Here is a 21,599-nt window from a genome sequence, read left to right as displayed (position 1 = left end):
TAGGCTTGAATAGAGACTGGGAGTGGTTGAGTCATTATACTAAGTGAAACTATTTCCCCTTGTTTATTCCGCCCCCCACCCCCCCGCCCATTGTTCCTCAGAGGTTCTTGTTAACTCCTGGAAATGTGCTGGAAATGGCCCACCTTGATTATCACTTCAAAAGGTTTTCTCTCCCCCCACCCCACTCTCCTGCTGGTAATAGCTCTTCTTAAGTGATCACTCTCCTTACAATGTATATTTTTTCATGGTCTGTGTGTATATATAAAATCTCCTCACTGTACTTTCCACTTTATGCATCCGATGAAGTGAGCTGTAGCTCACAAAAGCTTATGCTCAGATAAATTGGTTAGTCTCTAAGGTGCCACAAGTCCTCCTTTTCTTTTTGCGAATACAGACTAACACGGCTGCTACTCTGAAACCTGTCCTTACGTACAACAGAGTGTCAAATTTAGAGATTCTGGGATTGGTTAAGGACAATGGGCCAGATTCTCACTGGAGCTACACCATTTCACATCCACTGAGGATGTGGCTCAGTGTGTCTGCCTTAGTGTCAGCACCGAGCCTGCCTCTGTGGAAGTATTTTCAGAGCTGTTAAAAAAGAGAGAGAGATTAGATAAAATGTTGCATTCAGAAGACTAAAGGGCCCAATATTCCCCTCATTTACAGTCACTGGAGTTACACAGATGTAGGACTGGTGTAAGTGAGAGGAGTGTAAGTAAGAAGAGAAGTAGCCTTTAGAACTTCCTACCAGTCTCAAGAAAAAATGGGAACATTCCAACTTTTTATCTGAATATTGATTCCTAACATCAAAAGTTGTTTTTGAAATCAAAAATGTATCTTTTCTTTTTCCCCTACCTTTAGCCCCAGCCCCTCCCACACATATGCAGCTAGGGCCAGATCATCAGCTGGTGTAAATCAGTGAAATAAGTGGAACTATGCTCATTTACACCAACTGAGGATCTGGTCTCTAATTTACAGAGACCCGGGCATTAGGGTCTTGATCCAGCAAAGCATTTAAGCACAGGCTTAACTTCAAGAACATTAGTAGTTCCATTGACTTTTATGGGACTACTTGCATGTTTAAATGCTTTCCTGGATCAGGGCATAAGTGCTTTATGAGAAAAGGCATGCTAATTTATACTTTAAAAGAACCTTTCATTTTTAAAAATACGTTCTGTTCGGGAGGTTTTATACACACAGAAAAAAATCTCTGTAGGGGAGTTATGGTTCTTGTGCAGTTGTTGCAAGCCAATTAGTTTCACTTATTTTGGCTTGTCATAAACTGATTTTTATTTCAGCAAAAGCAGAAGTTGTACCAGCCTTCCCATTGGTGAAGGTTAAAGGTACAACTCAGTGTAGTTCATCAATGTTTCAACCGGAATCTTATCTGCCTACTTAAAAGCATACAAACAGATAAGGGAGGGGAGGGCTTGAAAAGGGAATGAGAGTATCAGATGGTATAAAAAACAGTATTTATAATTCACTTGAAATAAGGAACAATGGCTTTGTTTGTAATTTACTTTCCAAGTTTCCATCATATGTTTTCTTTTTTCCAGTTATTTAATTTTCATGTGGAATTCACATGTAGGTTAGAGGGAAATGCATCAGAAATTGGACTACTGCAGCAGGAGAGGAGGAAGGTTTTCTGTGCTCATTCCTATGTGCTTTTCTCATTTTTGAAAGAACATATTTATGCTTATTGTCAAATACAGCCTGTGTAGTCAGCAAGCCCATCATTTTATCGCCTAGCAGTTTAGTGTTTAAATCCAGTTTAGTTTAGTGTTTAAATCCATCTTATTATAATAGATTTTTTGCCAGGGACATCTACATAGTGAAGTCAAGTGGAAGTGATAGGTGGAGGTTCCAATCCTCAGATGAGCTAAGCTGCTTTGTACTGCTCCTCCAGCCAGGAAACCCAGGTAGCAAGAGGATCACCCCCATGTAGGCTGAATCTGCAGTGGCAAAGGGCCGGCATAGTAACTCCTATGTACTTCTCTATGAGCTCACAGCATAAGGAGTGTGGCTATAATGTCCCTGCATCTCAGTGCTCTATCTACTAGCCTATTTGGACCATAGACTGCTCTAAGTTACGCTGGAGGACTGGCCATTTGCACAGTAACCCCAGGATTAACTGAGAAAAGGTGTCTTAAAGCAACTTTGCCACTTGCCACACTCCCCACCAGCTGCACTGCACGCTCCTCTGCTACAGCTGAGCATCCGACCCAGGGTCTCTAGTGGATATCTGTGGAGTGATTATGTCGACAAGGGGCCTGATTCTCCTATGACCCAAGTGTGTCTAAATCCATTGAATTCCACGATGTTACACCTGATTTGCACAGTGTAAGTGGAGGAGATAAAGGCCCAATATGCTTAGATTCAGACATTTCTATAGAGTTATTCAGCCACACAATACAGCGGTAATCATTTGAGTTCTCAGCCTTCTATTAAAGTTCTTCCTTAGCTGTTGTGAAATGAAAATTATTGGTGCTTGATCATAAACTTTCATTGTTTTAGATGGATACATTAAAACAATCGTGGTGGAGATTGACTATGATTCTTTAAAAAGAAAACAAAGACCTTCCATGAGTGCTTCCCTGAGACGTGTAGACAATGACCAAGAAGTGTATGATGATGTTGGAGAGCAGGATAGTATCAGCAGGTATGTGTGAACCTACTCAAGAAAGTTGATTTAATCCAATTTGATAGATTAACCCAACCAACCCAAATGAGGAAAACTACAACACAGAAACAAAGCATTTTTAATTTATATATTCTTGCTGACACAAAACATCAGATTTTAAAATACCTGAAATTACAGTGAGTATGATTTAAAAAACAGCATATGCTGGTCTGAGGCATTTGAGTTTTACCATAATATTTCCTGTACTTAGAATGGGAAATACTACAAATTCCATGGTGAAGTTCACAACCATGGCACATTAAATGCTGCTTGTTTAATGATACCCACTGTATGAGTTGGAGGCATTGTGGGACTTCTTTCCAGGCAGTCTGTAACTTTAAGTTACAGTATCTAAGCCAATCTGTTCAATATGCCTGTCTTAGTCAATATTTTCAGCTTCAGAAGCCATCTTGCTTGTTTAATCAGGCATCCAAATCATTTCATGATTCATTTCAGCTCTAGGTTCAGAACATTAAACTGTCGATACAATCAAAACAATACTGGGTGACATAAAACTTACTGTCATATCTCCCATAAAGCGTTGAGATGTATGAAAGAAGACAAAATTCTACCTCGTTTAGCTAATTACATTCTCTCTGAGAAGAAAATGACTTTGAACTGCAAACTCTGGATGAAATCCATAAATTCTTTTTCAGTAGTTACACTGCCTTTGTTTAGGTAAAACCTCCACTGACTTCACAAGGACTTCAGGATTTGGCCCAATGAGATGCATGCTAGGCTGTGAGCAGAGTGGCTGTTCTCTATTTACCACAATTTATGACACTGCTCAACTTTTTACAAATATAAAACAGACTCTTGTAGCAAATGAAAAACAGCTAATCATATAAGAAAAATGTAACTGGCCTAAAAAGAATGAAGTAGTGAGAGAAGTAAGAATGAAAGAAGGAATCTAGCATCTAGAAGCATTTATGCATAATAGAGGAAAATAACAGTGGAAGTGTAGAAAATACTAGCAGAACTCCATAGAAGGAAATGAGATGAACTGCAGGACTCCCATCGATGAAGCACAAAACAGATCACAGAACAAACAACACAGTTCTCTCCTTCTCTCTTAAAGTTGCATGATGCCCTTTCTAGTCCACAGGTACAAAAGGCCCTAAAAGCGAAGGAAGCATTGCAGCTGCACAGGTGTACTCCTCACCCCCATGCATTCCCTCAGCCCATAAGCCTTGGGCCTTCTGTGTCTCTTCACACAAATGTGGAGGGATGTTTGGAGGCATGACTGGGATAGACCTTGGGAGGGATCAGTGGCTAACATAGTTAACCTCGCAGCCTCAACAAATGCCATATCCAGGCTGTGGAGGATTTCCCTTCTGGAGGAGAATTCTCCAGTGGCATGCAGCCCTCCTATTAGTATCTAGGATACTCCCCATCTCTTGACACACACGTGTGGCTGGAATAAAGGGGAGGTGGCTGGGTTGCGGCTGCATGCAGCTTTTCCTCAGCTGCCAAAATATCCCCTGGCTGCTCTGAGCGGCTGGACATAAAATAACAGGATAGTATTTTCTCCCTATTTTAAGAGGGGCCCAAATGAGCAATTAGTGCTTCCCTGGAGCTGGGAGCAGAGAGGTTGCTTAAAGCTACCTTCCTCTGCTGCGCATTGGATTATGCCAATCACAGTTTAGCCATACCGGAGAATCAAGCTACACTCACTAGACCAGGTCAGAGTCAATTCCAGCGTTAATTACCTCACTGCAGAAGCATTTTTAGACCTCTCCTTTTCATGATGGATATTACAATCATCCATCTCAATTCAAGGAATTTAGGTGTGCTGTGTTTTCAACAGCCAATCAGGATGGATTCATATTTATTTATTAAACTGGATAATTTAGAAAATAGTTGACTATATACGTGGGTTTAAGGATGATTCCTTATACTTTTGTGTATTACTTATAACAGTAAAAGGCTGTACAGTGAATACAGGGCTGGAACTTGCTTTTAGGCCCTGTAATTCATTACACCCTTCAAGCTATATTCTGGCATTTTTATCTTCTCTAGTGATTTATAGCCTTGTATTCAGTTCATGAGCTTGAATTATCCTGCATATATCAAAATATCTGACACATGCACCAATATGTTTTGAGACCAACATAAGATCCCCATAATAAAAAATTCATTGATCAAAACTTATTGTAACTGGTAATGTGTCATTGGTAATTACTCCAATTTTTAATAAAATCCTAAGACTGCTGAAGTTCATGATATACTGAAATTTGATGGCATGAGGCATTTTAAAGAAAAAATGTTATGTATGGTTTTGATTTGAAAGTAGGAATGCTTAAGTTGCTATAACCCTGCTATTGGTTGCATTGAATCACAGTTAGAAAAATGAGCTCATGCCAATTTATATAGCACTTGGAATACTCTAGGAACATGAAATTTAGAAAATTAAGGCATCATTTGATCAGATCTAGTTAAGATGTATTGCATAATTTCATTTATTTACCTTTATGTCTTATGAAAATGGCATGATCGGGGATGGAATCTTATCTATATATACATTGAATTAAAGTTTTGGGGTCAGGTTATGCCACCCTTACTTACAATAAGCAGTACATTAGTCCATTAATACTCTCACTGATGTCAACAGGAACATAAAGTACATCTAAAATTAAATACAGTGATGAGTGCCTTAGAAATACCTACAAATATAAATAAATAGTAGCACTTCTTTCTGAAATCAAATGAAAACGAGGCTTTGTTGGAAATTGCTAACTATGTTTTAAAGAACAAGGAGCAAATTTTCTGCTCACGTAAATTGGCATAACTCTATTGTCTTCAGTGAATCTGTACCAGTTTATATACACACAGAATTTGGGTCCTAACTTTTATTACGAGATCGAGTCCCCTTATTTGTTTTTACATTAAACACAGAGCTATAGATAATTGTACCATATTTCTTCTAGAATGCTACTTTATAATAGTTTTGGGTGCCTCTTTCCTTGGGATGAACTATTCCAGAGGAAGTGGGTAGAGGCAGGAATTGTTGGAGTAAAATACTAGGTTACCAGAAAATATCTGACATATTCAAATCATTAGGGTTATCTCTCTTCATATAAGAGCCTATTCATTCATGAATGGGATGAGGAGCTCTCTTGTACATCAGTGAGAGAGAAACCAATTTCTGATTTTGGGTGCCTAATGGACACTCATCTATCATAGTGATGAGTGTGGTGAAGAAAGACAGAGAAAGAATTGGTACATTTGGGCATTTAGAAGGTCAGTATTTCGGCACGCAAAATGGACATTTACTTTCCTGAGTGCCCATCTGAGCATCTAGATTCGGATGTAGTATTTGGATGGATCCATGTGTTTTAAAGTATACTACATTTAGAGCAGATGTCAAGAAAATGTGTGGGTGTTTGTTGTTTTCTTTTTACAATGAATTAAAAGCTCTTTTGTTCTTCCAGCCAAAGTGGTCAAAGTGGAACTGGAGGTGAGTTTTATTTTTATTACATATATTTTTTGGTTTGTGTTTTATTTAGTGCTTACCCACAGATGCAGACCTTTGTGATTTCCAGATAATGGGGTAATTACCCACAAGTATGCAAATATTATTTAGCAAGTGGTAAACTATGAGGCACAATGGTTTAATGCAGTTGTCTTTCACCTGTGGAAACTTGGATGAATCAGATACAACACCTTTCTTGGTCTCTTTCCTCCTTCTCCCCCCCTCCAGCAACACAGAAGGAAGATCCCACCCAACTAAGTATTGTTCTCAGTTGACAGTCTGAGCAGAGAGGTCAGAGACTGATTAAAAGGACAGGAGTACTTGTGGCACCTTAGAGATTAACAAATTTATTAGAGCATAAGTTTTCGTGGGCTACAGCCCACTTCATCGGATGCATAGAATGGAACATACAGTAAGAAGAAATATATATACATACAGATAAGTTGGAAGTTGCCATACAAACTGTGAGAGGCTAATTAGTTAAGATGAGCTATTATCAGCAGGAGAAAAAATCTTTTGTAGTGATAATCAAGATGGCCCATTTAGACAATTGACAAGAAGGTGTGACGATACTTAACATGGGGAAATAGATTCAATATGTGTAATGACCCAGCCACTCCCAGTCTCTATTGAAACCCAAGTTAATGGTATCTAGTTTGCATATTAATTCAAGCTCAGCAGTTTCTCGTTGGAGTCTGTTTTTGAAGCTTTTCTGTTGCAAAATTGCCACCCTTAAATCTTTTATTGAGTGGCCAGAGAGGTTGAAGTGTTCTCCTACCGGTTTTTGAATGTTATGATTCCTGATGTCAGATTTGTGTCCATTTATTCTTTTACGTAGAGACTGTCCGGTTTGGCCAATGTACCTGGCAGAGGGGCATTGTTGGCATATGATGGCATATATCACATTGGTAAATGTGCAGGTGAACGAGCCCCTGATGACGTGGCTAATGTGATTAGGTCCTACGATGGTGTGACTTGAATAAATATGTGGGCAGAGTTGGCATCGGGCTTTGTTGCAAGGATAGGTTCCTGGGTTAGTGTTTTTGTTGTGTGGTGTGTGGTTGCTGGTGAGTATTTGCTTCAGCTTGGGGGGCTGTCTGTAAGCGAGGACTGGCCTGTCTCCCAAGATCTGTGAGAGTGATGGGTCGTCCTTCAGGATAGGTTGTAGATCCTTGATGATGCGTTGGAGAGGTTTTAGTTGCGGGGTGTCACTCTGAAACCTGACTGGACACGGAGACTGAACTATCCTTTCACTCCATCAGGTGGTGTTCATAGACCAGGATTGAGGCATGGGGAGGGGGCGGAACGACACCAATATGGAGAAGCTTGCATTGCTGCTGCCTCTGATTCACATCTTCTGTACATGAATAGAGGATGTCAATCTTTAAGAATGTCAGTCTGGCACCTTTATGTTCATCTGGCACCTTTCACCTGTACTAAAGTCACACACAAAAATAAAATTAAAAAGTTACAAACCCTGTTACTGAGTTGGTCAAATGCGTAATAGCTCTCCAGTTTTCATCAATTACTTATTCGTTTTCAATGTTCAACTTATTATTATTGCCATTATTTTATTTACTTACTACCGGCCAGTCTCAAGCTGGTACAACTCAGAAGAGCTTCATTGACAAAAGGAGCTCTGCTAATTTACACCAGCTGAGGACCTAGTCCAGTACATTTAACATTACAAGTGCCTCAGAGAAGTAGCAGCCTATAGCAAACTAGTGGTTAATGTCCCACTGTAACAGAATCGGAGTATTCATGGATTATTTCACTTTTCAATCTATTAAAGTGATGTTCCCACCTCCTCTTCCTGATGAAGAAATTTATGATGGAATTGATGACGAAGATGTTAATGCTAGGTAAGTGTTTATATCATTTATGATTGTTACCCATTTGAACTCAGTCCCATAGCTTTTTATTTTAAATTTGGGATAATCATTAACAAGTATTTGGCTAGCTCTTCAGTTGGTGTAAACATGAATGGTTCCATTGACTTCAGAAAGACACACAGAACTTGAATGACACCAAACTATTCCAGCAGCGAACAGAATCAAAAACAAGAAGGTATGAACTGAAGATAAGAACTGAGCTCTATGGTACTTCTGGAGAAAATTTTTTTAAACAATAGGATAATTAATATGTGGAATGGATTAATAAAGGCAGCAAAAGAAGCTGCATCCAAAACCCAACTGAACATAATGATCCTTAGAGGAAAGAGAAGAAAGGTACAGATGCTAGCTTGCTAAATGACAACATACAAACATTAAATGTGAATGACCTAAAAGAGATGGATCATTTTCTTCCAGTCCAGGATGTTACTTATTATAAATGTCTAAAACAGGGGATACTTTCTGACTCCTTCCACTTTCTGTCTCCTATACATTACACTGCACTGTTGGGAAGGTTTCCAGTGCAATGCAAAGTTGTTCTTAACACTTTCTACTTTGCTGTAAGTACACTGCAGTATGTCCGATCTTGTGTGCTTGTGCTATATAGGCCTCAGTCTGCAACCAACACCTCTCAAGCAGACCTTTGCAACTGCACTGAGCCAATTACAGGCTTGGGGCCTTAGACTCTGATCCTACAGCACATACCTAACTATAATCAAATGTCTAGCCTTACTGATCTGCATAAGACTATGCAAAAGTTAGGCATGTGGTTATGTATTTCCAGGATCTGGGCCTTAGTTAGCCATTGGTTTATGCACGGCTGTTGTTCTAATAGCATTTTTATTCTATATTTATTAGGTACGAACATTTTAGAAAATAAGTTAATAGGTGTCTATTCTCACTTCATGGTATGCCCCTAGTTCTCACTAAGGAGAATTACGTGCATTAACCAGGAGCTGAAAATGGCCAATTTAAGAGAGAATGTCCCATTCTGCATTGTGATAATTGCATGCATACTCCAAAGGTCTATATCACAGGATGAAGATAAGAATGACTTCCGGTCCTGGGGACTTTTGAAGATGTTAAAGGGAAAAGATGACAAAAAGAAAAGTGTACGAGAGAAAACAACCAAAGTCAATGAGGCAGAAGATAATGGAGGTTCCTTGTAAGAGTCTGCCATGAAAATACAGTGCACAACAACTAATGCTAACATAGTGTTGATCATGTGCTACTAACATGTTCTCACAGCAACTTAATCAGTCATGAATCAAACTGCACACAGATAAACAGACTTTGAAATAATATTGCTCTCCGTTACCTACTGCAGCATGTCCTTTCCCATGCTATGCTACCTTTATTAATGACAGAATGTATGAAGCACATACATTTGACTTCAGATTCAAAGAGAATAGATGTCCCAATCCAGCACAGCATGTACACACATTCTTAAGTTCTTCTCTATTCAGTAAAACATTGATTTCAATGGGACTTCAGCATGTGCTTAAAGTGAAGCATGTGCTTAAGTCCTTTGATGAATAGGGATGGACTGCTGAACTGGGTCAAAATGCTTACTAATTGATTTCTGCAAGCTTATGACATGAAATCATCCTATAATATGGTCTTAGAACTGTCCAGAGGACATATTTTCAATTGTATAATATAAACATTCTGTGTTAATAAAATGTTTTTATTTGCCCAAAGAACTCAATCACTAAATTAAAATATTATTTTTGCTGTGAAAAACAGGGCTTTATTCATCAGAACATCCCAGCTACTTTGTGCCTTTCTGGTGACACGACTTTGTTATAAACTCAGCAGAAGTTACTCTTATTTGCATCGCCAGCATGGCACTAACCAGCTGCTGTATACTGATGAATCTGGCCCAGGAGCCCAAAATATGGATAATATGCAAAACAGAAGAATTGCAAAGATGGTCTCCTCCTCTTACCAGATTCTCCTCCTATTCAAAAAACCTCTCCAATTCTTACAAGCAGTTCTCCATAATTTCTGATTCCAAAGACTCAATGAAGCCACAAATCACATGCTCTCTGTCTAAAAGAAGACTATGAAATATGGAGAAACATTAAAAAAAAAATCACAGCAGAACCCCTTTATTTGGTCTAATCCTGCTCCCATTGGCTTTGTCAACAATTACAGTTTCTGGGTTATCTCCCACAGTTGTCATACGACTCGCGCATCTCCTCCAGTGTTACCAGTGATGGAGAAATAGAGTAGAAATAGAGTACCCCAGTTCTGAATACGTTTACCTGGTACACTGGTAAAAACCACATGCCCGTTTCTAGTGTTGGCGGAGTGGCGCAAATTTAACAATAGGTAATGAGAAGCACCAGTGTTGTGAATTGGCTATCACGGGTTTAAATAAGGAGAAAGTCTGTTCATTTGATTATAATTATTTAATGAAGATTGCATTTTTTTCAGCATGAATCCTCCAGTAAAGATGTTTGGGAAAGGTAAGCAATAACCCAATGTAATTTGTTACTGTTTTATTTTTATATTAATTCTTGCAGCATAATGTAGTTCACACCAACACTGCTGCATATATTGTTCTGAATTGTGTTATTCACAGAAAAAAAAAATATCAAAAATAAGAATCAGGATTTCCCATTGATTAAATTTTGAAATACCTTAGCTGACCTACAAATGTAATGTTGGGTCTGTAAAAGGCAGTGTACCTTTAATAAATTGTCATGCTTTTTTGCTTATGAGTCATAGAATCATTGAAGTGTAGGACTGGAAGGGACCTCAAGAGGTCATCTAGTCCAGTCCCCTGCACTCAAGGCAGGACTAAGTATTATCTAGCCCATCCTTGACAGGTGTTTGACTAACCTGCACTTAAAATTCTCCAATGATGGAGATTCTGCAACCTCCCTAGGCAATTTATTCAAGTGTTTTTTGTAATGTCCAACCTAAACTGCCCTTGCTGCAATTTAAGCCCATTGCTTCTTGTCCTATCTTCAGAGGTTAAAGAGAACAATTTTTCTCTTCCGCATGTCTTATTTCATTCATCATACAGTATAAACAGTTGTAGTTAGAAAGAAATATTGAATGCATGGTTTTAAAAATGTGCAATTACACAGAAGTGATGAACAGTTTTGTTTTGTTTTTAAATAATGCACTCTCTTGTTAAGGCCACAAACACTGGTAAATATCAACCCAGCTATAGAATATTAAGCAAATTCTTAAGATTCTTGCTGCTGCTGCCTAAAACCAGAACTTAAGCCTACATTTCCTGTAATCACTTTTTTTAGACACTGACTGACTTGATGTGTTGATCAACAACTAGTGCCTTTCTGCAAACATAGAGGTCCAGCTTCAAAGTATAATTTTGGGACCTGATTCTCACTTATGCTATGGCCTCTTCCCACTGCTCCAGCAGTGTAAAATATAAAGTAATCATAAAGATAACATAAAATTGATTCATACCCAGTATAAGGCATCTTTATGTTACCAGTGTGGTGTAAAATGGCCTTAGTGTCAATGAAAATCAAGCCAAAAATACGTACTTTGAGGTAGCACAGTGGGAAATGACCTAATTAAATTGAAGATTAAAGGCCACTGCATTAAACAACGTGTGCTAAAACTTGTTTACTCTTAAAAAGATTAAAGTGTTAGTGAATACTCATTGTTTATTATTAATTGTTTTATTCTGAAAAGACTGGTTGATTTTAGTGTAAATTTGTCCTGCATGGTGAGACAATCCACAATGAAAAGCTGCCTGTTAACTATAAAATATATGGATACACTTCATGCTGCAATGTATTGTCCTCTTGAACATACATTTTGTTACAGCTTGGGACTGTATACACTTCCCAAAGACTGCATACTAATCTTTGTTTTGAACACTGCTGTTTCAGATGCAGGAGACAATGATGTTTATGATGATGTAGAATCATCTGAATTCCCTCCTCCACCAATAGAAATTGGGTAAGTGAAAATAAAAGTTATACTTGTGGGAAAAGATTATATATGGTGTGACACATTTTCAAAGTATTTGCTAATGGCAAATTGTTACATTACTCAGCTTGTGTATCTTGTTTGCTGTTGCCAGGTACTGTAGTTCTCGTTGCCTGGGAGTTGGCACTGTAAATTAAAAGTTCAAATCCTGCATTTGCAGTTAAAACAACAATGGAATTAGGCTGCTAGAGTAAATAGGCTTTGCAACATGCCCAGAATTTCAACAAATTCAGGCTCTGTTGGCCGAAAGGGAGAAATGAATTCCAGAGTCAAGGACTTCCTGCTGTAAATGCCCTGCCTTTAGTCTCTTTATTTAAACCTAGGGACTGATACCTTGTGTGCTATGGTTGATCTCAGCTGCTCCAGTATCATGTGAAGAGAGAAGGCAATCATAGAAGATTAGGGTTGGAAGAGACCTCAGGAGTTCATCTAGTCCAACTCCCCGCTCAAAGCAGGACCAACCCCAATTAAATCGTCCCAGCCAGGGCTTTGTCAAGCTAGGCCTTAAAAACCTCTAAGGTTACATCCCTAATGTATCCAGGACCCAAACCACTTAGAGACTTATGTGTTACATTAACACCTGGTTTTGTACCTGGAGATGAACTGGCAATCAGGGCAGAGATGTATTATACTAATATTATGTATTTTGATGTATTATACACCGGGATCAAAGATGTATTACACTACTTGCTAAGAGGACCAGTAACTAAACAGGCTGTCATACACTTCCCTTGCTGACTTTTCATCATAGACTTCAGTACAGCCCCAGTAGAAAGCAGGTCAGTAACCCAATCTGGAGGTGACAAAGACACAGAACATTAGCAACATCCACATACAAAGGAAAGACCGGACCCACCATTTCCAGGCTATTTCAACAGCCTCCCTGTGTGAAAGGTTCTGTGGTTTTCAGCCCTAGAAAGATCAGAAAGACAGGCGGTGGAGTCAAAGCTCAACTTTCCAGAAGTGGAGGGATGGAGGGTGGCAAAGGAATTCAGTCTCTGCCACAGACAGTCTGACAGCATCACAAGCATGGAAATAACAATGGCACTCTAGGTGGACCTTGTGTATATTTGTGTGGTGCAGATTCCCTGGAATAGTGAGGCCATGTATGGTCACATAGGCTTAAGGCTGCTACTCTGTGAGAGGCTAGAACTATCCAGGCAGCTCCACAGTTCATCTAGATTACAAAACCTGTTGCACAACAAGCATACATGTTCCCCAGAAAACCACATCCTGCATAGGGTTCTAAAATGGTGTCATTTATCTAATCTATAGTATGTAGGTGAGAGGTATTTTTTTAATAGTTTTCTTATTTTGTGTGGGTAGTACTGTACATAAATAACAGTCAGAACTCACATACACCTAATAAACATAGAAAAGAAAATATTCCTACTTTTCTATGCTTTTAAAAATCCAACTCATAGTGTGTAATGATTATCCATGTTAGCACAGTAGATGTAAAAGAAATTGATCAAAGACAAATGAAGTGTAAATGCAAGTTTACTGAAGAGTCTGAAAGTGTATCACATCCTATCACATGTTACTAATTGTGTTTTGTCTCTAATCTGGTGTTTTAGATCATCATTAATGATGAAATCTCTGAGCCTCGGAAGGGGTAAATCAGATGAGAAAGACACACGAAAGCTTAAAAAGATGGAAAAAGAGGAGAAAGAGTTCAGAAAAAAGTTTAAAGTAAGTCTTATTTGAATACAATCTAAAAATGAAAATACTTGTATGATTTATTCTCTAATTTGTAAATTATCCATTGATTTCTTCTGCCACTGAAAGGTAAAGTACTCATTTTTGGAGATCACGTGATCAGCTTTAATGGAATAATATTTACTCCACTCAATATTTTAAACATAGCTTTAAAAATTCCAATCATCAGCATTGATTTCTCCCCCTAAATGTCAATCTTGCAAAGCTTTACATAAGAAATCCTATCAATTTAAATGGGAATACTACAGCAAGTAAGTATATTCTGCATGAACAAAGGTTTCAAGGACAAGGCTTATCTCAGTTAAGTCAATACTTGATTAACAATGAAATAAAAACAAATAAAATCAAAGCAGTTTTGAGTGAGTTGCACATAGACACAGAGTCAGTGAGTGCTTGTAATAATTGACAATTTACATCTTCGGAGTGCTGAGCAAAGTTAGATACTTGATCCTCACAACCACCTTTTGAAGTAGCAAAATATTACTATCCCCACTTCTTTAGATGATGGAACTGGCCCACAGAGGTGAATTCAGAGGTGCTGAGATCCTCAGTTTTCCTGAATTAATCAGGGGTTTATGGGCGCTCAGCACCCTAGAAATCATAAGTGACTTGTCCAAATCAGTGTGAAAACTCAGATTAGAACTCAGGAGATTCTGTACCCAACTCCTCAGTCAAGGAATTGACCTACTTCAGACTTTGGCCTTCATCTATCTGACACTCTTTTTGGTAAAGTTAAATTAAACTGCAGATGTTATAGTAACATAAAATCTATACATCTTTTAGTTGTGTGTTCCTGTGGCAACTTTAGCTCTTTCAAATGACAGTTTAGGAACAAAAGTTAGTGCAATGATGTAGACTTATTTATATTCAGACCCACTGGATAAGGGCAGCAATTTTCAATGGTGCTTAACCCTGTCTGGCTGCCATTTGAAATCAATGGCAAACTTAGGCCAACGCTCAGCACCTTAGAAGTATAGTAATTTGTACAAGATTAATTTACATTGTGAGGGCTTCTGCCTTATGTCTAGTATCAGGAGGTAGCCACATTAGTCAGTATCCACAAAATGATACATCTGAAGAAGTGAGTTTTTTACCCACGAAAGTTTATGTCCAAATAAATCTGTTAGTCTTTAAGGTGCCCCCAGACTCCTTGTTGTTTTGGCCTTATGTCTGACACTACCACAGTAGGCACAAATTAGTAATAATAGTACAATTCACACAGACTCATCATTTATTGTATCATTTTAATTAAAGGATTTTTTTTGCTTTGTGGTACACAAAACATTAAACAGCTGCTGCCATTAATAACTGAAATAGGATTTAGGCATTTAATCAATCTCAAAAACTATATGATGCTGATAAGCTGCAAAGTAATAAAGATCGTTCCTCTTACACAATAAAAGCACAAGAATGGCTATATTGGGTCAGACCAACCGTCCATCTAGCCCTGAAAGCTGTCTTCCGACAGCAACCAGTGCTAGATGCTTCAGAGGGAATGAATAGAACAGGGCAGTTATCGAATGCTCCATCCCCTGTTGCCCAGTTCCAGCTTCTGGCAATCAGAGCTTTAGGGACACCCAAAGCATAGAGTTGCCTCACTGACCATCTTGGCTAATAGCCATTGATGGGCCTATCCTCCACGAATTTATCTAATTCTTTTTTGAACCCAGTCTTACTTTTGACCTTCACAATATCCCCTGGCAATGAATTCCATGGGCTGACTGTGCATTATGTGAAGAAGTACTTCCTTATGTTCGTTTTAAACTTGCTGCCTATTAATTCCATTGGGTGACCCCTGGTTCTTGTCTAATGTGAAGGAGTAAATAACACCTCCTTATTCACTTCCTGCACACCAGTCATGATTTTATACATGTCTCTCATCTCCTCCCTTAGTCGTCTCTTTTATAAATTGAACAGTCCCAGTCTTTTTTCATCTCTCCTCATAGGGAAGCTGTTCCATACCCAGAAACATTTTTGTTGCCCTTTCTGTACCTTTTCCAGTTCTAATATATCTTTTTTTGAGATATGGCAACCAGGACTACATGCAGTATTGAAGATGTGGGCGTACCATGGGTTTATATAGTGACATTATGACATTTTCTGTCTTATTATCTATCCCTTTCCTAATGGTTCCTAACACTCTGTTAGCTTTTTTGACTGCCTCTGCACCTGGAGCAAATGTTTTCAGAGAACAATCTACAATGACTCCAAGATCTCTTTCTTGTCTGATAACAGCTAATTTAGACCCTATCGTTTTGTATGGTATAGTTGGGATTATGATTTCCAGTGTGCATTACTATGCATTTATCAATAAAGAATTTCCTCTGCCAATTTCTTGCCCTGTCTCCCAGTTTGTGAGATCCATTTGTAACTCTTCACAGTCAGCTTTAGACTTAACAATCTTGAGTAATTTTCTGTCATCTGCAAACTTTGAAACCTGAATTTACCCCTTTTTCCAGATCATTTATGAATATGATGAACAGCACTGGTCCCAGTGGGGACCCCACTATTTACCTCTCTCCACTGTGAAAATTGACCATTTATTCCGACTCTTTTTGTTTCCTGTCTTTTAACCAGTTACTGATCCATGAGAGGACCTTCCCTCTTATCCCATGTCTGCTTACTTTGCTTAACAGTCTTTGGTGAGGGACCTTGTCAAAGACTTTCTGAAAGTCCAAGTGCACTGTATCCACTGGATCACCCTTGTCCACATGTTTGTTGATCCATCAAAGAATTCTACAGATTGATGAGGCATGATTTCCCTTTACAAAATCCGTGTTGACTCTTCCCCAACATATTGTGTTCATCTATGCGTCTGATAATTCTGTTCTTTACTATAGTTTCAATCAGTTTGCCTGGTACTGAAGTGAGACTTACTGACCTGTAATTGCCAGGATTGCCTCTGGAGCCTTTAAAAAAAAAAGCAGCATTACATTAGCTATAAACCATAGAATAATGTTTGCCTCCCTTGGGACAGTTTGAAAATGCTTTGTTTCCGCTGTCTCAGTAGATCCAGTGTTTCACACACTTGGGACATGGATACAAACTGAATAAAAGTGGCGCTTTGGTTGACAGTCTCAACACAGTGGCCAAGGACTGAACGATCTGTGCTCTGGCTTTTAGCCCTGGTCTACACTAGGACTTTAGGTCGAATTTAGCAGCATTAAATCGATGTAAACCTGCACCTGTCCACACGATGAAGCCCTTATTTTGACTTAAAGGGCTCTTAAAATCGATTTCCTTACTCCACCCCTGACAAGTGGATTAGCGCTTAAATCGGCCTTGCCAGGTCGAATTTGGGGTACTGTGTACACAATTCGACGGTATTGGCCTCTGGGAGCTATCCCAGAGTGCTCCATTGTGATTGCTCTGGACAGCACTCTCAACTCAGATGCACGATTGTTTGCCGTTGCTCTGACGCAGGGAGGGGCGACTGACGACACAGCTTACAGGGTGGGCTTACAGGAAGCTAAAATCAACAAAGGGGGTGGCTTTACATCAAGGAGTATTTCAGGCAGGACTTCACGGAGGGTTCCAATAAGAAATGGTGCACCTAAGTTATTGTTCTTATTGGAACAAGGAGGTTAGTCTGGCCTCTGATTGATACACGGCTAGATTTACCTTGCTGCACCTTCTCTGTGAGTGACTGCAGTGTGACCTAGAGGAATGAGTCTCCTAGACGGGGGGCGGGGGGGGGGTTGCAAATGAGTACAAAACAAATCTGGTCTATTTCTTGTTTTGATACACTCCATCTATCTTTTACATCTTTGGCTGGCAGCAGATGGTGCAGAAGGACTGCATGCCATCTACATCTCATGGCTGCTCGGCAGAAGATGGTACAATAGGACTGCTAGCCATCCTCATCTCTTGCCTGCCCGGCAGAAGATGATGCAATAGGACTGCTAGCAATCCGTATCACCTGCCTGCTCACCATAAGATGGTTCAATAGGACTGACTGCAGGACTAAAGAGAATGACTTGATCAGGTCACTCCAAATTTAGTCCCTGTGCCCATGTCTGCCCAGGCGCTCCTGATCGACCTCATACAGGCGACCAGGAGCACGTCGGACATGACAATGACAGCTACCAGTCCTATTGCACCGTCTGCTGCCACAAGGCAATGGGTTGCTGCTGCTGTGTAGCAATGCAGTACCGCGTCTGCCAGTACCCAGGAGACATACGGTGACAGTGAGCTGAGCGGGCTCCATGCTTCCGTGGTATGGCATCTGCACAGGTAACTCAGGAAAAAAGGCGCGAAATGATTGTCTGCCCTTGCTTTCATGGAGGGAGGGAGGGAACAGGGGCCTGACGATATGTACCCAGAACCACCCGTGACAATGTTTTAGCCCCATCAGGCATTCGGTTCTCAACTCAGAATTCCAATGGGCAGCGGAGACTGCGGGAACTGTGGGATAGCTACCCACAGTGCAACACTCCGGAAGTCGACTCTAGCCTCGGTACTGTGGAAGCACTCCACCGAATTAATGCACTTAGAGCATTTTCTGTGGGGACACACACACTCGAATATATAAAACCGATTTCTAAAAAAACGACTTCTATAAATTCGACCTAATTTCGTAGTGTAGACATACCCTTAAAGTGATTCATCCAGCTCAGAGCGGGAGCATATTGGGAAACACTGAAGGGAAGTCTGCGTTGCCGCTGCCTGTGCTGTACCCTGTTTGTTTGATGGAAAGATGGTTTCACTCTCTGCCTGTGCCAGTTCCGCGACCTTCGCTAACACCAAAATTCCTCTACAAAAATTTAGAAATCAGTAAAATTATTCAAATGCAGCTGAATAATTGTGTGAAAGGACTAGCCTAAAGGGAAATAAGTGATTTTATTATGTATGTCTCATGTCAATAAGAGTTTGTCATTTGTGATTTTTTGACTGACATGGCCAATTTTCGCTTTTGGTAGTTCTGTCTATAATACATCATGTGTATAATGTATGATAAGTTTATTACTAGAATAAAATATACAGCATCCCGTTCATTCACACCAAGGGCTGACTTTCAAACACTTTGAAACGCAGTTGCATTCTCTATTTGTACCAGGAAATTGGGTACTTGCATAGCAAATGGCATTGCAGATGACATCAATTTGCTATCCCATACCCATAGAGATGTGCAAGCCAAAATCAAATAATCCAGATTAGTAGGATTAAAAATCAGCACCAAGAAAACTAAAACCATGAGAATTAACCCACAACAAGAAACACCAATAACCTTTTCTGGGACTGACGTAAAAAAGATCCAATATTTCACATATTTTGGCAGGATTGTAAATGTCACAGGTAGAACAGACATTAAAGCCAGAATATCAAAAGACAGACATGCCTTTGTAGTGCTAAAGTTGATCTGGAGAAACATAAATTTTGCCCTCCAGATTAAATTTCAAATATTTAACACTATTGTCAACTCAATATTACTATATTGCACTGAAACTTGGAGACTTATTAAGACCTTCCTATCTAAACTCTAAGTTTTCATAAACAGCTACCTTAGACAAATCCTCAATATCAGATGGCCAGTAAAAAAACACAAATGAAGAACTCTGGGGGACAAAACAGAAACCGATAGGACAGGAAATTATGGAACAAAAATGGAGATAGCTCGGACATACGTGGAGGAAAGACCTGAATAACGTAAGATAGACATAGGACTGGAATAGACCCAGGGCAACAAGCAATGAGGGAGACCAAGAATAACATGGAAACACACAACAGAAGCAGAACTGAAAGCCATCAAAATAATATGGGAAGAAGCTAAGACTTCAGCAGCAGGAGATCGGCAAAGATGGAAGGCCCTATGTTCTGCATGGAATAAAGAGGCGTAAGAGATGTGCAGTCAAAAGTATAGATACCATAATAGCGCACACAATTACTTGCCAAAGTTTCTGAAAACCAGACCATAAGTGTTAAGAAACTGTAACACAATGTATAAGAGACTATAAACCTCGTGTAATGTTTGCATCTTGCATCTCTTTATTTTGTTTTTGCAGTTTGAAGGTGAAATTAGAGTTCTTTATTCCACTATGATTATCGCAGATCTGCCATCTAAAAAATGGGGCGCAAAAGACTTACCAGTGAAACCAGGGGAGTCAGTTGAAGTTATACAAATCATAGATGATGCCAAGGTCCTGTGTAGGAACGAAGAAGGGAAATGTAAGTTATATAACACATGGTACAACATGACACATATTGTGGAACAAACTGGCAAGTAGAGAATAATAATTTACTGCACAACATCACTCATGAAACTAGAAGAACCACAACCTTGTTATGATCAAGCATTGACTGATGATCGCTTTTTCTGGTTGCTTTATGTCTGACAGCATATAGATTATTTGTTGTTATTATTTTGTTATTACTTACAGTAGTGCCTACACAAATGCATGATAAGAGACTGTGCTTGTCCTAAAAAGCTTACCAGCTAAATAGACAAGACAGATCAGGGTGAGAGAAAGGCAGTATTATTATTTAATTAAATATTAGTTTGCATTTCCCAAGATTAACAGGTTTTGTCTGCTGCTCAGATCACTCTATTCGTCATATAGAGTACAACTAAAATTTCAGATAGAATTTAATGAAGCAATAGGGGCCAAATTCACCCTCCCTGCACCTCCAGTGTCAGCTCTCCTACAATTCACCCATAGGAGGACTAGTGATGGTGGTCCCACTTGCCCTCATGCTAGATTTCTATTGTGAGGGAGGGAGGTTTAATCCTTGCAGGAGGCTCTATGGGAGCACCACCAGGGAGTTCTCCACTTAGCAGATCTTAATCACATGTCCTCCCTGGCCAGTGCTGCCTGTTATTAGGGGTTCATAAAGCAGCTGCAGCCAGACATCCTGGAAAAATGTCTTGGCTTCTTCTGTCTGTCTAGCAGAAGCTGGTATGTCCCTTATGTAAATTTGGCCCATGTACTGATGGTTTTGAATCCTCCAGAGATATTTAATTACCCTACTTTATAAAATTCCCAAATCGGTAGAAATCCATGTTGTATATAAAAAGATGGATGAATAGGCTGCGGGGATACAACACTGCTCTTCCAGCTGCCCTCCTCTTCCATTCTCCCAGCCCATGCCATGGGCTAAAACAGTGACTTTTACCCTTTCATATCTCCTATGTGGGGATTATTGGTCACTGGATCTACATAAGCATGGACCTTCCTTTTGGCATGTCCACTCTGTTCCCCATGTTGTGATCTGTTCTAATTGGGAGCAGAGTCTTCTCCCCAGGGCACCTGGAGGGTGAGGAGGGCTCCCCAGCATGGCTGCATGTGGGTTTTCCAACGTGTGGACAGGCCCCTGGCCTGGGCCCTTCCCCAATGGGTGACTTTCATTGTAGCATTTTTCTAAATATATCATCAACAACAAAACAGAAAATAGTTTGTGGTGTTAGTTTTCCCTATGGATTTCTTCAAAGTCCTTTGATCATTTGAAAAATGACAGAAGCTGCTACTCTGCTGTGCACAAAGGAGTGAAAACAAACAAGAACACCTTCACTGAAAACCCCTGAACAAATCCCTGTCGACTTCCACATTAATAAGTGGATGAAAGGCCAGAACCTACCGCATTGAAGTCTATTGCACTTCTGTCATTGACTTTAGTGAGAATAGCTTCATGCCTTTTAAAGAATAATTATGCTTTAAGGCAATGGGTAAAGCAGTCCAAATTCTGTGTTAATTCTATTGACGTCAGTGGAATTGCAGAGGTTGTAAAGTTTCAGAGCAACAGCTATGTTAGTCTGTATTCGCAAAAAGAAAAGGAGTACTTCTGGCACCTTAGAGACTAACCAATTTATTTGACCATAAGCTTTTGTGAGCTACAGCTAACTTCATCGGCTGCATAGTAGCACATA

At 39.5% G+C, this 21,599-nt stretch overlaps 1 protein-coding gene across 2 annotated transcripts in view; it reads left to right on the top strand.

Moving 5' to 3' along the window:
* Positions 1 to 21,599, top strand: part of FYB1 (FYN binding protein 1) — a 113,526-nt gene that overhangs the window by 80,990 nt on the left and 10,937 nt on the right. The window contains exons 9-16 of one of the 2 annotated variants that reach the window (XM_077816782.1): positions 2,515 to 2,659; positions 6,112 to 6,137; positions 7,945 to 8,014; positions 9,069 to 9,209; positions 10,484 to 10,515; positions 11,920 to 11,989; positions 13,597 to 13,711; positions 19,741 to 19,903. In XM_077816782.1, the coding sequence (XP_077672908.1) occupies positions 2,515 to 2,659; positions 6,112 to 6,137; positions 7,945 to 8,014; positions 9,069 to 9,209; positions 10,484 to 10,515; positions 11,920 to 11,989; positions 13,597 to 13,711; positions 19,741 to 19,903 (762 nt within the window). The remainder of the gene's footprint in view (positions 1 to 2,514; positions 2,660 to 6,111; positions 6,138 to 7,944; positions 8,015 to 9,068; positions 9,210 to 10,483; positions 10,516 to 11,919; positions 11,990 to 13,596; positions 13,712 to 19,740; positions 19,904 to 21,599) is intronic. The other variant, XM_077816783.1, reaches the window with a different exon arrangement.

This window comes from Eretmochelys imbricata, chromosome 5, assembly GCF_965152235.1.
Source record: "Eretmochelys imbricata isolate rEreImb1 chromosome 5, rEreImb1.hap1, whole genome shotgun sequence".
NCBI lineage: Eukaryota > Metazoa > Chordata > Testudines > Cheloniidae > Eretmochelys > Eretmochelys imbricata.
Note: the sequence above shows the minus strand (reverse complement) of the source record. Positions and strands in the feature narration are given on the sequence as shown.